At 36.0% G+C, this 16,452-nt stretch overlaps 2 protein-coding genes across 4 annotated transcripts; one reads left to right on the top strand and one right to left on the bottom strand.

Annotated features, from left to right (window-relative positions):
* Positions 1–768: 768 nt before the first annotated feature.
* mier3b (mesoderm induction early response 1, family member 3 b) lies at positions 769–11,643 on the top strand. Of its 3 annotated transcripts, none has more exons than XM_083555392.1 (13): positions 769–870; positions 1,663–1,687; positions 1,822–1,967; positions 3,547–3,681; positions 3,781–3,904; positions 4,368–4,441; positions 5,229–5,298; positions 5,806–5,954; positions 6,122–6,203; positions 6,295–6,386; positions 6,517–6,644; positions 6,915–7,066; positions 8,294–11,643. In XM_083555392.1, exons 1-13 carry the CDS (start codon positions 862–864, stop codon positions 8,701–8,703), a joined length of 1,596 nt encoding a protein of 531 aa, XP_083411518.1. In that variant the 5' UTR covers positions 769–861; the 3' UTR covers positions 8,704–11,643. The 3 variants fall into 3 exon arrangements, with proteins under 3 accessions (XP_083411518.1, XP_083411517.1, XP_083411519.1); XM_083555391.1 differs by having other exon boundaries at positions 6,292–6,386; XM_083555393.1 differs by lacking the exon at positions 769–870 and adding an exon at positions 878–1,323 and having other exon boundaries at positions 6,292–6,386.
* A 279-nt stretch (positions 11,644–11,922) lies between these two features.
* On the bottom strand, positions 11,923–16,442 carry kgd4 (alpha-ketoglutarate dehydrogenase subunit 4). Its single transcript, XM_083555491.1, has 5 exons — positions 16,298–16,442; positions 15,793–15,885; positions 15,343–15,406; positions 14,130–14,332; positions 11,923–12,339 (listed from the first exon to the last, which is right to left on the bottom strand). Exons 2-5 carry the CDS (start codon positions 15,844–15,846, stop codon positions 12,322–12,324), a joined length of 339 nt encoding a protein of 112 aa, XP_083411617.1. The 5' UTR covers positions 15,847–15,885; positions 16,298–16,442; the 3' UTR covers positions 11,923–12,321.
* Between the last annotated feature and the right edge of the window lie 10 nt (positions 16,443–16,452).

Genomic DNA, 16,452 nt, shown 5'->3' with positions numbered 1-16,452 from the left:
CATGTTTCCCAGAGTTAATTCCCATATTGTACCCGATATTCTTAGGATAAGCTCTGGACCCAGCTTAACCATGACAAAAGTAGTAGTGCATGATAATGACAGAAATGCAAACTGAATGGTAGCAGCATTATTATTGCATTTATTAATAAGGGTCTGATTTGTGTGTGTGTGTGTGTGTGTGTGTGTGCGCGTGTGTGTGTGTGTGTGTGTGTGTGTGTGTGTGTGTGTGTGTGTGTGTGTGCGTGCGTGTGTGTGTTTGTGTGTGTGTGTGTGTGTGGTGCCCACACAGGCACTGAGATGTTTAACAGTATTAATTCCCATAGTGTACTTGGTGTTCTTGGAATAAGTTTTGGATCCTTTTTAAACATGATAAAGAATTTGCAGTAGTGCATGTGTATGACAGAAATGCAAACTGAATAGTAACAGGATGATTATATAGATATAGTAGTACAATATAGATTATATATTAGATGATGTGCACAAATACAAATGAGTAACAGAAGATTGGAGGATATATTGTTATATTGTCAAAGACAAATTAATATGCATACAAAGTTTAAAGGTGTTGCAGCAGTATGTATATATATATATATATATATATATATATATATATATATATATATATATATATATATATATATATATATATATATATATATATATATATATTATACACATTGAATATATAAAGTAAGTATGTGTTTACCTTTTTTTTTTTTTTTTTTTATATAATTATTGAACCCTCAGTGGTCAGTGAGGGTGAGTTGAATTGGACCGGACCCCCGCTTGGGCTTCCCATTGGCTACCTGAGTTCATCCGGGTACTGAGTGCGAGCTGGCCTATGAGGCTAACGCTACCAATATGGCGGAGGTAAGAGGGAAAGCTGGAAAGAAGTGTCAGATTTAAAATCCGTCTATTTATTCATTTCGAGTGCCGGGTATTAATTTTATAGAAGCAGGTCGTTTAGAAAACTCTCTATTTGTCATACTGCGTTGTTTTTTCCTTATATGTCGGTATTTCCTATTAAAAAGATGTATTTATAGAGGGATGGACCAGGGCTCGATAGGCCTTTTTTTTTTTTGCTGTCGGGTCCCGTTAGCTAGCCTAGCTGTCCGCTCAGAGCCGCGGCGAGAACACGGCCGACAAAACTGCGCTTTTCCCTCCCATTACTTGTCGCCCCTTATTTTTTTTAAAATACTCAAGCAAAAATACGGGAATTGGTTTTGTAATTATTTTCCAGATGTTCTGTGTGTGTTAAGGGGTCGTTTGTTTGCAGTGTATATGTGGGAATAGTAAAATACGGCTGTAGTTCTTGCAAGAAAGGTTTGTTTATGTTTTTTCCCCGCAGGTCGGACATAAGCAGGGTTGCTCCCTTAGCAAAAAAATAAAAAAAATCGTAAATGCTAATATAAAAACTTTATATTTTCGGAGTTTTGCGCAAAACGTGCAAAACGTTTTGCATTTTTTCTATGCGTTAATTAAATTGTAATTGAACCGTTTTATGAATTCATAGTGATGCTTATCCGCTCTCATCAGGGCCTCTGGACTAGGGAGCTGTGTAAAAGCCGCCAGTTTGAATATGGACTGTGCTCAAACATTATAACACTTTTGGGATTTGTATTTATTTTTTTTCTGAAAATATGTCTATTTGTCTCTTCCCAGGCTTCCCTCGGGAGTTCAAGCCCTGGTACGTACCAATATAAAATGTTTGTTTACTAATAAGTTGTATTGCATGTTGCATTTTGAGTTCTGGAAGTGTATATATGTGTGTGTGTGTGTGTGTGTGTGTGTGTGTGTGTGGTTAATGCTCTCTGTCTACAGTTGGCTCTCTGTCTTCGGAGGATCATGACTTTGACCCGACAGCAGAGATGCTGGTTCATGAGTATGATGATGAGAGGACTTTAGAGGAAGAAGAGGCACAGGAGGAAGATAAGAACTTCAGTGCTGAACTGGCTGATCTGGAGAAGGTGAGCTTTTAAAACCAGCAGCCCCCACAAATTTCTTTTTGCACGACAGACTAGTTTCACGCAAGACAAATTTTTCCACGGCTTGGGAAATAATGTGTATGATACAACGTGCATGATATATTATACACAATAATGTGCATGTTTTATTATTATAATACATATTATATATATATTTTTTTATTTACTTATTGCATATATGAGAAATTTACCTCCACTCATTAATGCATAGTTGGTGGGAGCTTCATTTATTTATGCATAGAGAAGAAATGAGTGAAAACACTGGGAAAGTGGTCATCTTTCAAAATATTATTTGCTGCTCAATAAATATTGTTTTATCTCTTCTGTGTTTTCTTACACCATGAATTTTTTTTCAAGATTTTCATTGGGTGCCATCTGTGCAATTTATTTATTATTTCATGTATTTCACAGTGCTTGATTCTGATTGCTCAAAAAACGCTGTGTAAATATAACAGCAGTTCTGATCATATTTCTGTGTGTGATTGAAAGTGTAGGTTTATATTAGCATGCTCATACATAATTCTTTCTGTAGTAAAATCATTTTCTATGATTTAATAGAATAAAGCATATTGCACAAAATGTAACCCTTATAATAAATTATTGAAAAATTTACCTTTTTAAAAAAAAAAAAAAAAAGATATTTCATATTGTTATGGTGGAGTTTTCATAATGTGTTTGCATTTCGTAATGTGACAAAAAAAACTGGTTACTGATATTTATTTTCTAAACAGAAAAGTTTTTACCTGCAGATTTCTCACTATCATTCTAAGCTGCAGTTTTTTGTCTTCGAGCAAAATAGAATGAAATGAGGGATTATATACCTGCAACAACATAAGTGATAACAGGAACTAACTTGTATTATATCTGTGCAACAACATTAAATGAAAATTAACTGTTTAATTGTCATTGGCATTAAAAAATTGACAGTAATAATTGACAAACTGCTGTAATAGAATAGGAATAAAACATTCACGTTGTTTGAAAACTATTACTAATCCTGACTTGTTTTATACCCTATCTAAATATAATTATTAGCAAGTTTTAAATATGTTTTTGTGCTAAGTTACTGTAAATCTACTGTCAAATTTCATTCCAATGTCCACATTCCAATCCACTGCATGCTTATTGTAGATTGCAGCCTTCGTTAAGTGTTTGCTTTATTTAAAAAAGCAAAAACAAAGAGATGATATTAAAGCAGGAAAAAAACCACTGCCTGAAATTTATCAAATTGAGGCTGCTTCAAAAGTCTACTTTATCTGAAATTCTGACTAACAGCAGGGCTGATAAAATGCAAAAATCAGTAACTAATTTGAAGAACCAGACACTGGAATAATTAAATTATTTATCCCAACACATCCTCATGGGGGTTTTTTTCCCCATGAGGATTGTATTATAACTTATTTACATTGTCATTAAAATCTAATACCAGGACATGCCTGCCATGTAATCCAAATACAGCTGGATGCTACTATTTTGCATTTCTGCTCAATGTAACACATGTTTACTGATAAATTGAATAAAAGGATCATAGTAATCTATGTTTGATGGATTCTGATTGCAGGAAGGGAATATGCCTCTTGACGAACTATTGGCCATCTATCGTTATGAACCATCAGTCAGCACGACTGCAGGGTCGAGTATGGACAGCTCTTCTGGAGAACTAGCTGATGACCTTCCGGACATGACCTTGGATAAGGTAAGCTGTTTTTGTGTTCTGTGATTATTTTAGATAATTTGTTTGGTTTATTCATTTTGTGGGGGGGAAATGGAGATAATGTTTTGGGCTTGTCTGTAGGAAGAGATAGCGAAAGATCTGCTGTCAGGAGACTATGAGGAAGAGACACAGTCTTCAGCTGATGATCTGACCCCATCTGTTACCTCCCATGAAGCCACAGACTTCTTTCCCAGAACACTCAGATGTGAGTCAAGGGGAAAATATTGAACTAGTGTTGCAGATTTTATAATTTCACATGAGTTTATTTGAACAAATGTTACTTTGAAACTGCCATTTACTTAACATAACATTTTATGACATGAAATATTATATAGACCAAGGAGTATAATATTGGTTAAAAACACAGCACATCATGATTTGTAATAAAGTGTAAAGTATTTTAGTAATACGTCAATGTTATTAACCAATGTGATTATGGATTATTGCTGTTTTCATTACTAATACCTCATGTGAGTTGGAAATGATTTTATCACTTAAATCTGTTTTGAGCCTGTGATGTTGATAATCCTCTCTTTACATACTTTTTATTGGAGGTTCTTATGTGGTTCAATGGTGATTCATTGTTAACTTGGTTTTACTTTAATCTTTTTCATTTTTTATTTTAATGCCAGTAATCAGTTAATGATGCACTTTGTTTCTGATCTCAGCCAACACTACATATGACGGTGATAAAGAGTCTGAGGGAGAGGAGGAAGGTCTTAGTCCAGAGGATTCAAGGAAGGTTAGTGTTTGAATATACTTAAAAAGTACGCTGTAGTAATATATGTGGTTAAAGACCCAGTTACATGTTCTTTTGTAGACATACCGTATTTTTCGGACTATACGCCGCTACTTTTTTCCCACGCTTTGAACCCCGCGGCTTAAACAACGAAGCGGCTAATTTATGAGCGACATAACATTAGACCAATGAAATTGTCGAACAGGTTCAGGTGAACCAATGAAACTCTTTATATTAAATCAGATGCGCTCCCACTAAATCAGGCCGCACCACATCATAAATATGGATGATGTTTCTCTGACGTTTGACCTGCCGCTCACTTCGACTGTCTACAGGAAATGTGAATCATTTGTCACGCTGAAAAGAACCGGGCATGAAAACACACACTTCACCTGTGTTCTGAGCTGCACGCCATCGGGAGAAAAGCTTCACCGGTGGTGATTTTTAAACGCACGACGATGCTAAAAGAAAAACTTGTGAGAGAAATTGTTGTGAAAGGAAGGAGGAAGACAGTGAACAATGACTTTCTTGGTCGGCTACTGTTTAGATACAAGCCGTGTAACACACACTGTCTTTCGTTAAAGCCTGTGTAAAGTTCATTAGTTTCAGTGTAGACACCGGCTTATAGACAGGTGCGGCTTATTTATGTTCAAAATAAAAATCTTTGTTAAATTCAGGGGGTGCGGCTTATATATAGGTGCACTTAATAGTCCGGAAATTACGGTAGTTAAAACTCTTTGTGTTGTGTTGAGGTTCAAATGCAAATAGAGTGGATTTTTTTCCTTTTCAGGAAATAATGGTTGGATCGCAGTACCAAGCAGAGGTTCCTGTGGGCTTGAGCTTCTACTCTGATGACAAAGGTGAGTGCCTTAGTTGATTTAAACATTTTAATTTCAATAGGGAATATAGATAGTTGAAAATAATGATATTGATAATTATATGTGGACATTTAATGCAGTTTATATATACTTTATAATAAGCTGAAGAGGACTAATCAGTAGTTTAGATGGCCTGGGCAAACAAATGTTGTTACGGTTAGTTTTTAAAATATTTTAATTAATATTTTCTCAGTGGACAAAAAGATTCATTTGAAATGAGTTAAAATGTCACAGTGCTGCAATGCAACGTGATTCTGTAATATGCTTGTGCTACTTCATAGCCTGATTTACAAGTCAGATTAATTAACATGCATGCATTATCACTATTCAAGAAAATAATTGAAGAATTGCACTTTTTTTCTTTAAATACATTTTTTTCATACTTTTGAGGTTTTAATGTTTTTTTTTTATGTATATTTCCTATAGTTGTTGAATGAGTTGTTTGTTAAATTACTAATTAATTAAGTAATCAATTAATTTGTTTTACAGTGTTTGAAGAAGAGGACCAGTTGCTCTGGTGCCCTGACTTGTTATCTGAGAGGAAAGTGGAGGACTACCTCAGAAAAGTGCTGTCTCAGACTGCAGACGTTAGCACAGATAACCCTACATTTGAAGGACACATACGAGACAATGAACAGGTTTATATCTTCAGACTACACAGAGCAAAGCTTTGACAAATACTTTATTTAAACATCATGCATAGCTCTAAATTGAGTGCCTCAGAAATATTGCAGTATTTCCAAATAGTCTTAAAGTCTATTATTAGATGTGTTTGCTGACTGAGTTTACATCTGTCTCTTTACAGGCTTTGTACGAACTTGTGAAATGTAACTACAATACATCCGAGGCCCTAGTGGGATACTGTAATAATCCTAAATCCTCAAAAGGTGAGTTTCCTAACATTGAACAAGTTCGTTGTGTCAAGATCGTTTGGAATCTTGAAGGTAATCAATCACTTTGTTATTGTTTGTGTAGCAGAATCACCACCCTGGTCTGAAGAGGAGTGTAGAAATTTTGAGCATGCGCTACAGATTTATGAAAAGAACTTTCATCTAATTCAGAAAAACAAGGTTGGTAGGCTTTTATGTGAATAGGACAAAGTTTTAACGTTTATTTTTTTTTAACTTTCAGAAAATTTAGAAAAACAAAAAAAAATTTGGTCCTTTTTAATTCCTTCCCTTTTCAAACTGTGACCTTTAGGTTCCAACGAGGACAGTGGCAGAATGTGTGGCCTTTTACTACATGTGGAAAAAGTCTGAACGGTTTGACTATTTTGTTCAGCAAAACCGGTTTGGGAAAAAGAAATATAGCATTTACCCTGGTGTGACGTAAGTAAATCATATAGCTTACAATAAATAATTGTTGAATGTGATAGAAAAACGTACACATAATTAGATTATTTCCTGTTGCTCTGTGGTCACAAACTAGGGTACTAAAAAAATTGACCTAATAAAACAAATGTAGTTAATAGTATCAGGCGAAAAAAAGAGTGGGACACATCATTAGCCATATCAGTAACAAACAGTTAATTTCATACGTAAAGAAATTCTTACAAATATCCTTCAACACAATAGTTATAGTTGCGTTTTCCACCTCAGAGACCTGATGGACCGATTAGTGGATGAAGCAGAGGGTCTGGCAGTGGACGGCTCTTCGTCTATGTGTTCAGGAGGAGGTGGAGGGAGAATGGAGGTGTCTTCAGAACAGCAGCTTGGCCTTCTCAACACAATCACTGCCAGTGACCTTACAGGTGAGTGTCACTCTTTGGAAACCAAAGCAAAGTCTCAGTCTAACCCTAACCCATATAAAATTTTATTTGCTGTCACAATTATTGCCTTTTGATGAACATTTGTGAAATTTGCTTCAAGTTCAGTTTAATTTAACTCCTCTGGTAAAAGCCCATAGTAATTTTCTTGCATTGGGGTGCTTCTTTATAGAACACCACATTCAGGATGGAGGACACTCATTATAGAAGTGGTTCTGCAGATATTCTAGAGAAGGAGGTTTTAGAGGCATTCAAGACGAGTATTGGTTTTGCATAATTCACCACATTGTGGACAGTGTGAACTCGTATGTAAAACAAACTGGAACTCACAGCTGCGCTGCAAACATTACCTCAAGTTGTCCTTTTTTGTTTTTGTATTGATTTATTCTGGAATTATGGTGTTTAAATTTAGTATAGCTTTTGCAACTAAAAAAAGCTGAATCTGGGATCTGCTCCATCGAAGCATGGATAAACAAACACAGAATTTGCTTGCACCACAAGAAAATGTAGTATCTATGACACATGCATATTCACAGTTGTACGCATTTTCCTCTACTATGTTCCATAGATTTAAAATAGATGTGCTTGTGCATGGCTAGACTTATTTGGATAAAGAAATGGTTTACCATTCTCTTTAAAACTACCATAGCCTACTCACAGTGTGACATGGCGCATGCCTGAAGTTCAAAATACTTTTGTACCAATTAGAGCAAACCAAAAATGGTTTATTTGGCACTTTTATGACTAGTCTGTCTGAAATACATATGTATATGAATGTGTGTGCACGTCTTTACTCCAGATTCATTTAGAAACTTCCAAATGACAAACTGTAATGTATTGTAGTGTGAGTCCTGTAGCTTAAAGCCTTAGAATAACAATGAACAAATTAAATCGCCCGATGATCCTTTAAAACCTTTTTCACATGGCCAAGCATGGTTTTTAAAGAAAATAATAATAAATATAGATAGAATTATGCACAGATTATAGCAGTTATAAAAAAATTATTCCTGAGAAACATGCAATCCCCTCAGTCTGAACAATTTGACAGTTGCCTCAGGCTCTTACTGAGCGCTTAAACACATCCAAATATTAGTGTTCCAGGTTAATTAGGTTATGTAAAATCTTTTAAGAATGGCTAACGGACAAACCAGTATTATTTCTTTATTTTATTACATTTTTATAAATTATTTTTTCTTCCTCTTTTCTCTCCAGCTCTGAGTAACAGCGTGGCGTCAGTGTGCAGTCAGGCCGATGTGAGCTGCTTAGATTCGTCTTACTTCCCCCCGTTGGAGACTTTCCACCGTGGAGGGCTGACTCATGATGAAGCTACTATGGGTTACGGAGCAAGCGGTGATGCTGGCTGCCTAGGCGTCCTCGATTCGACTCTGTATCGATCGGAGCTCAGCCAACTCAGCGTGTGCAGCAGCAAGGAGTGCGAGCGTCCCTCCAAACGCCTTCGGATGGGCCTTGCTGACTCGTTCATCAACGACACACACCGCATCACGGGGGCCAAGATGGCAGTGTCGCTAACAGACTTCAGCAGCATAGCGAGTGGAGACGCGAGCGCTTTCATCAGCTCACATTCACGCCATCACCAGCACACTGCCCTGCAGTCTGACTGAGATATACACACACACACACACACACACCCTGATCCCAACCTGTACAGATCCAAACACTGACTAACCTTTGGTTTATTTTCTAATTGTGTATAAATATACTTTTTGTAATATGACATCAGTGATGTCTTTATTGTACAGAGCTACGAAGTCTTGGTTTCTCAAGAGTTTAAATAGCCATTTATTTTTCTGGTTCTTTAGATGATATCGCTATATCAGCACCGATTTACAGTTGAACATAAATGCTGGAGGTAGAGAGCTGTTATAGTTGCTCTCAACATAAACTCATCCCTGTAACCGAAGCCTTCAGTTTCACTTTCCTGTGAAAAAAAGAATTGTTGCCAGAAACTGCATTGAATTATTTTATTTTATATATTTTATCACTTGTAAGTTGTTCCTTTTTTTTTTTTTTTTTTTTTTTTTTTTTTTTTTTTTATTGGTACTGTTTTTGATGTTTACACAAGCCGAGAGACATCGGGGTTCGGTAAATGTAGCATTTTGTATATCAGGAAACTTTTTTTTCTCTTAAAATTGGGGATTTGCAGCGAAACCACATATCTATTACAATGAAGAGCACTTCTGACGAGCTAGAATATTTTGGCTACCACGTTTCCGTGGTGTTTAGTTTATTTAGTTTATTTTAGTTTTTGCTCTTGTGAATGCATGCCATGTGTCCTGCCTGCATTTTTAGGAAACGTGAGATTGCCATTGGCTATTAGTGTTTTGTAAGGCGAGAATTCTGTATTTGTCCAATTTGTTAGTAGCTGTGATTGTTCTAGTTTGGCTGGTTCTAAGTGTATTTAAGCTTTAAGGATTCACCTTTTGATGTTCAACTCCACATATCATCAGGGTTTAACATGAACCTCTTGTGGAGGGTCTGGTAGAATGAGTATTGGGGTGCCAATATTATTCCCTCCTCTAAGACCTCCAAAAAAAAAAAGGCAGCTGAAACATTAGGTACACCTTTTAACTAGGACATGTGTTGATTGATAAGTGAGCAGATGGTGTTTTACTCAGTCCGATTAGTTTATTGAGGTTTGGGATCAGTAGAAAAATTGTCCTACAATGAAAATTTGTAAAAGTCAGCCGTGCAAAGTTTGGTGGCAACATTACACATTTTCTGTTGTGAATATGCTATGTCGCAAAGATGCTAAGCTATCACTCACTGAGGGTTTACAATTAAGGTTAAAAATGAAACTCCTTTAGATTTCACTATAAACACCAGTCTGCCATTACGGGTCACACGTGCGGTTATTGTAAACCTAATATTAGTTAATGCTTTGGTTGTTATTGTGATTATTTCAGAATCAGACATTGTGCCTGATGTACTGGACACTCGGATGCTTTGTCCTATTTGGTAGGTTTGCTGTGGTGTTTAAAAATCCCTTCTAATTTTCTGCCATTTTTGTGTACTGTATGTACCGAGCAAATGGGACTCGAAACAAGGAGTTTTATTGTTCTGTGCATCCAGAGTACAAAATACTGTTGAAATTTTTTTTTTCAGACATTTTTTCAGTTATGAACATATTTTAGGGGACGGTCGATGCAAAATATATATATATATATATATATATATCTATATAAAAATAAGGTTCTTGTTTAAAATGGCAATAACATGTAGATATGTAAAGATTGTTTAACTGTTATTTCTCTTTAATATTCCTTAAAGACATTTCGTTCTTTTTTTTGAACAATTATTTTGCAGTAAGAAACATTCCTGTAATTATGAGGCTCTTTTGCAAATTACCACTAAAATGTTACAAGTGGGAGATGTATTGAGATTTGCATTGACACATTTCTCTTTGGTGATTTCTTTCGGGACGCTCCACTCCAAGTGCAAGACGATTCATCTCGGCTCACGTGGGTGTGGAAACGCATTTCATTTGTTCTCATTAAAAGAAGCTGCTATTAATCAATGTGAAAATCTGCACCTGATGTGTACAGAATCACTGAGCTGGTGGTTGAAATGCACTGCTGCTGCTGTGTGTGTACGTCCAGGAGTCATGCTGGAGTAGAAAGTGTCTTGAAGATGTTTGACTGGGATTTGCAATGCAAGATATGATGGATAACTCAAGGCAAGGACACACCTGTTGAAAAGATGTGGCTTTGGTTTTCTGTCATAGTAAGAAATGGGTCGTGGAAAAAAAACTTCCCTGCTGCCTCAAATGCAAGCTTTCTCAGTGCAGCAACGCTGAGTTTTCTGCTGGAGTGAGAATGTAAAAACAAAAATGTTTTCCTTTTGTTTCGTTTTTTTTTACCAAGATCGTGTTTTTCCCCACTCACTGCATGTAAAAGTGGTTCAGTTGATATCTCCTTGCTTTGTCTCCTCGTGTACACTGCCAGGTTACATTCCTGTCAGATGTGCACTGAGGCAAGTTTTCATATTTAAATATTATATAAAATGATAAGAAAACTTAGTGTGGGAGTTGTATCGAATTACACACCTCGTTTCTAAATTGCTCAAAAATATTCAGTAGATTTGGGTTTATCACATTCATTTCATTCAACAGAAAATATTCATTCATGGGAGTAACGTATAATTTAAAAAAAGGAGGGGGGGCAGAATACGAGTGTGAATAACAGCAACATGTAACTATAAAATGTTTATCCAGAAATATAGACAATCATAACATTTAAGAACTGAATTATTCCAACATATTGTTTATAACATGTAAATACAATTATATTGCTTTTTTTTTTTTTTTGCATTTGTTTAGGCATTATTTTGTATTTTTAATTTTTTTTTGTTCTACTTTAATACTTGATGTAAAACATCCAGAAATAAAGCTCTGGAAACAGTTGTGAGAGAGTTTAAACTCGCATTTTTCCCTTACATGTGCAGTGTATGTGTGATTACTACAGATGAGAATTTTTATACATCTCTCTGTACCGAAAAAAAAACTTTACCATAAACTAATTTATAATTAAAGTCCAACAGCAAGCTGTTTATACCAATGTTTTAAAACAAACATCCTACCTGAAATGCTATTTATCATGTGTTCAGGGATCTGGTCACAAACCTTTTAATTAAAAAGTGGCAAGAGATCAAACTATTCATGAAACAACAGTTAAATCTAAAAAGATAAACCTGAATTGAATCATAATATAAATCTTATACACAATTATAACTTGAATAGAATATATAATCTGCTTGATTAAGTCAATATGGAAGTCATTCCAGATATATTTTTCCTTAGTAAAGTAAAAGACAAAGCACACTCATAATTGAATATAAATTTAATTCCCCAATTTACACACGGCCCATACAGTGAACCGAAATTCCTTCTTGTGCCGAACTACCACACCGACACTGAGTAGCGTGTCTTTGGGGTGAAGTAGTGAAATGATCTACTTGTAATAATGTGGATGGCTGATGATAAACAGTAAAGTCGATTTATAGTTCAATGCAGCTCGAAATAACTCTCCTCAAAAAGTCCATCCAGCAAACATAACACTTAGGTTGAAATGAGGAAAACTACCTTTTCCTTATTTAAGAATTATATATTTTTTGAAAATCACCCCTATATACAGTTGAACAGTGACTTTTTATTCTTGTAAGGTGAAGCCCTCTGTCCATGGCCTCTACAGCTATCAGTGCTGGAACAATTTAATGATGACTCGTCACTCAGGCCCACCGCGCTGCAGGAACAAGAACAGAAAAAAACTAGGGTTGACAAATGATGAGAAATACAGCAATATTAACATATACAAGTAGTTACGTTTGCGTGTATTGACACATTGGTTGTTGCAGTAACAGTGCAGGCAAATGGATGCAAGTAGAATTTGTCTTGAATTATTATGGTCAAATTGCTCTCCATGTTATCCATGTGGTCTCTATGTTAAAAAGTCTGGTATTTACAGTGCATTTAGAAAGAATTCAGACCCCTTTACTTTTTCCAAGTTGTTGCAACCACCATCGTGCTTTATTTTTAGGATGGTTTTGGGCAGGGGATGTGCGGTGCCTGATTTCCTCCATACAGAACGTTTAGAATTGAGACCAAACAGTTCGATCTTGGTTTCATTAGATCAGATCAGAGCTTGTTCCTCACAAATCTGTAAAACCTTCAGCAGGTTTCCATCTAGCCACTCTATCATAAATCTCAGATTGGTGGAGGGCTGCAGGGATCACATTTCTTTTTTTTCTTTTTTTTGTCATGTTGCAGCCTGATACTACAATCATGGTAATCAAATTCTTATTTTTTTCTTATTAATCCACATTCAGAATTCTAGAAATGTCTGTAAAGAAATGTATTTTTTTTTTTTTAAGAAAAATGAAATTTCACATGTATATGTAAATTAGCTCAGGTGTTTATACATTAACTGGAGTCTACCTGTAGCCTTCTCTATAGAGGGCCTCACAGCTAACAATGCATATCAGATCAAAAATCAAGCCATGAGGTCAAAGGAACTGCCTGCAAAGCTCCGAGACAGGATTATTGCTAGGCACAAAAAGTTTGTTGTAACACTGAAGATTCCCCAAAGCACATTGTCCTCTATAATTCTCAAATGAAAGCAGTGTGGCACAACCAGGATTCTTCAAAGAGCTGGTCACGCAGACAAACTGAGAAATCGGAGAAGAAGTGCCTTAGTAAGAGAAGTGACCAAGAACCTGATGGTCCGGAGATCAGGTGTGGAGATGGGACAACCAAGTTCCAAAAGGACATCCATCACTGCTTCCTCCATTAATCTGGTCTTTATGGCAGAGTGGCTAGATGGAGTGAACAGACTCTGTAGAACAAAATTCTCTGGTCTGATAAAACAGATTTAACTGTTTGGCCTCAATTCTAAACATTATGTCTGGAACAAATCAGGCACTGCTTATCACCTGTTAAAAAAAACATCCCAAAAGTGAAGCATGGAGGTGGAAGCAACAACTAAAAAAGTGAAGGGGTCTAAATACTTTCTAGAAGCACTGTAGCTCAAGTATTAATATACAAAGGGGGTAGATGGTGTTTTAATAATAATAATAAACTTTATTTTGTATAGCGCCTTTAAAATTAATTTCTCAAAGCGCTTGACATAAAAGATAAAATTTTTCTAGAATATTACATGTTTTTGCACACTGAATGCACTAGAGATTATGCATAGTGTTAGCACTGAGAATGTACTGAAACCCTGGTCATGAAGCCACAGAACTGAGATTTAATCCTCTCAACCACAGTCGTCGTCTTCTTCTTTCAGCTTCTCCCACTAGGGGTCGCCACAGCGGATCATCAGTTCCATACCCCTCTGTCCTCAACAACTACCTGCATGTCTTCCCTCACCAAATCCATAAATCTCCCCTTTGGTCTTCCTCTTTTCCTCCTTCCTGGCGGCTCCATCTTCAGAATTCTCCTACCGATATACCCAATGTCCCTCCTCTGCACATGTCCACACACACACACACACACACACACACACACACAGACAGGCTCTGCCTCAGCACTAACCTGAATATAGTCCATCTCCTCGATTGCAAGGGCTCGTCGCCGGTATCTTTGTGGAAGCTCTTTAACAATACTGATGCTGTCTGGTGTGCCGGGGAGTCGACTGATGGGTCCAGTGGGTCTGAGAGCTGGTGTAGTGGACTGCACTGCTTCAGGTGTCGGTGTGTGTGGCATGTTGGCTATGAGCGACTTTAGTGCTTCTTGCACTGAAAAAAATAATAAATATTATGTGAAATGAAACACTGAAAATTTTCTCTGATAGTCAACTAAAACATTTTTATAGGTGTCCCAAAAATGTGTCAGGTTTAATGTAGCAGTAAAAGAGGCTTATTAGCAACAATGTAGCAGTAATACCATTTCAATATTGCACAATTTTTCTCACTCTCTTTCTCCTTCTCTCTCAGTCTCAAAAAGAAAAGCAAATGCCATATTTCCCCTGTTTACATATAATTAGTGTCCTCCATCTTCTACCAATTTAATCTTAAATCGTTATAGCAGTAGATAGCACTGTCCACTACTGTTAGAGTTACTCAAATTTGCAAAGAATAATAATCGAATGGTCCCTTAAGTTGAAAAAGCTTCATCGTAAGAACATTAACAATTTTTACACTTTAGCCATTCAAGCTACATCCAAATTACCTCTGTAAAAATAAGTAAAGAGATTAAAATATAGAACAGATCAACTGGTTGGTGTTGGATTTTGAGACCCGTAATTTTATTATATTAATTCGTCATTCATCACAGTTATTATAAATAATCAGCAGAAAGATACAATGATACACCCTGACATTACTATCCCAAACACGGTCATTTTCACAATTACAGCACAACCAAAAATGTTTGCTTCCTCTCACAATACAAACAATTACAAATAAATAAAAATGAAATCAAGACCTTCTGACCAATCAGAAGCAATAAATTACAGCATCAGCATATAATAATTAAATGCTTAATGGGTATTGAATATTGAATAAAAGTATTGAGTGCTAAATGAATATTGTTTATGGTTATGGTCATATTTATCAGACCTTAGCTCTGTTATGTTTAATGTTCACGGCCTTTGCACTTTGGTCTGTTATTAACGACTTTTCGTTCTTTTTGTATACTGTGTATGTGGAAGAATGATAACGTTTGAGTTGATCTAGTTGAGTTAAACTGTGCAAAGAAATAGAGAGTGCAGGTTCTGTAAACTGGGAGGTGTGTTGTTCATGCTCACCGTTTGGCCTGGGCATGTCCTGGCGATTTGGGAATTTGATCCGTGGTGCATGAGGTCGCACAACCTGTAAAAATGGACAGAATGATGATGGAAATTAAGAAACCCTAGTGTTACTTTCTTTTCTTTTCTTCACAGATATAATACATTGACGCTACACTTCGTGATTGTGTTTAGAAATATCCCAGAGACATATTATATAAATGTCTATAACATATAATATATTGCTGTCAGGGAAGTGTTTGAACATAGCTTGTTGTACTGACACAAGGACACCTGGAAAAACTCAACACAGCAACTTTGGGTATAAAAAAAATATACCAGCTCAAGGTCACGTGATCAGGCTAAACAACCTCTCTGTCTACAATCCAGACTTACAAATGGGAAAGATGTCAATATTTTCACTGCGAGACAATAAACTTTATGATTCATCCAGAATATTTATGTATTTACCTGCACGACCCGAGCGGCAGCCGCCATCTTGCCAATGCTAACCTTACTTCCCATTGTGACCTCCCAGAACTGCTTCCGGGTTATACAAGGGAGCTGTTGACATTTTCAAGAATTATATAAATGGGACATTATTTGATTGGATTTGCAATGCAGGCGATCAATTATAACTATAGATATATAAAGGTATTACACAGAAAGCTAAAAAAAAAATATTAAGGGTGCAATTTTATACTAAGTTTATACATAAGAACGTGCTGAAGACCCATTACCATCATCATGTTTATCATTTAGATAATTTACAGAATATTTTTATCATATTTAACATTTGGGTTGTGGGACATTTAATGGAAGACATTAGCCAAATTGTGTGCCAATCACAGTCCTCCATGTAAATGAATATTAGCCAGATATCTATTTGCGTATTATATATATATATATATATATATATATATATATATATATATATATATATATATATATATATATATAAAAGCTTCACTCTTACCTAAGCATCTCTATCGTTCTACGACTATTTAATTTCCAATACAATCCTGTTACAATAACAGAGGTAGGCTGGAGGAGAAAAAACAAGTGGCTGAATTCCAAATAGTTTGATCTTCAACATATAGTGCACTAGAAATGGAACGCTAGATTATTAAT

This window comes from Silurus aristotelis, assembly GCF_946808225.1.
Source record: "Silurus aristotelis genome assembly, chromosome: 11".
Classification (NCBI taxonomy): Eukaryota; Metazoa; Chordata; class Actinopteri; order Siluriformes; family Siluridae; genus Silurus; species Silurus aristotelis.
Note: the sequence above shows the minus strand (reverse complement) of the source record. Positions and strands in the feature narration are given on the sequence as shown.

Bases quoted from the DNA above. Each gene is read 5' to 3' on its own strand.
- mier3b (XM_083555391.1), top strand. The intron at 5,955-6,121 runs GTTTATATCTTC...GTCTCTTTACAG, and splicing joins ACATACGAGACAATGAACAG to GCTTTGTACGAACTTGTGAA. The intron at 7,067-8,293 runs GTGAGTGTCACT...TTTTCTCTCCAG, and splicing joins CACTGCCAGTGACCTTACAG to CTCTGAGTAACAGCGTGGCG.
- kgd4 (XM_083555491.1), bottom strand. From the start codon at position 15,846: ATGGGAAGTAAGGTTAGCATTGGCAAGATGGCGGCTGCCGCTCGGGTC. The intron at 15,407-15,792 runs GTAAATACATAA...CCATTTTTACAG, and splicing joins CTGCCGCTCGGGTCGTGCAG to GTTGTGCGACCTCATGCACC. The intron at 14,333-15,342 runs GTGAGCATGAAC...TATTTTTTTCAG, and splicing joins GGACATGCCCAGGCCAAACG to TGCAAGAAGCACTAAAGTCG.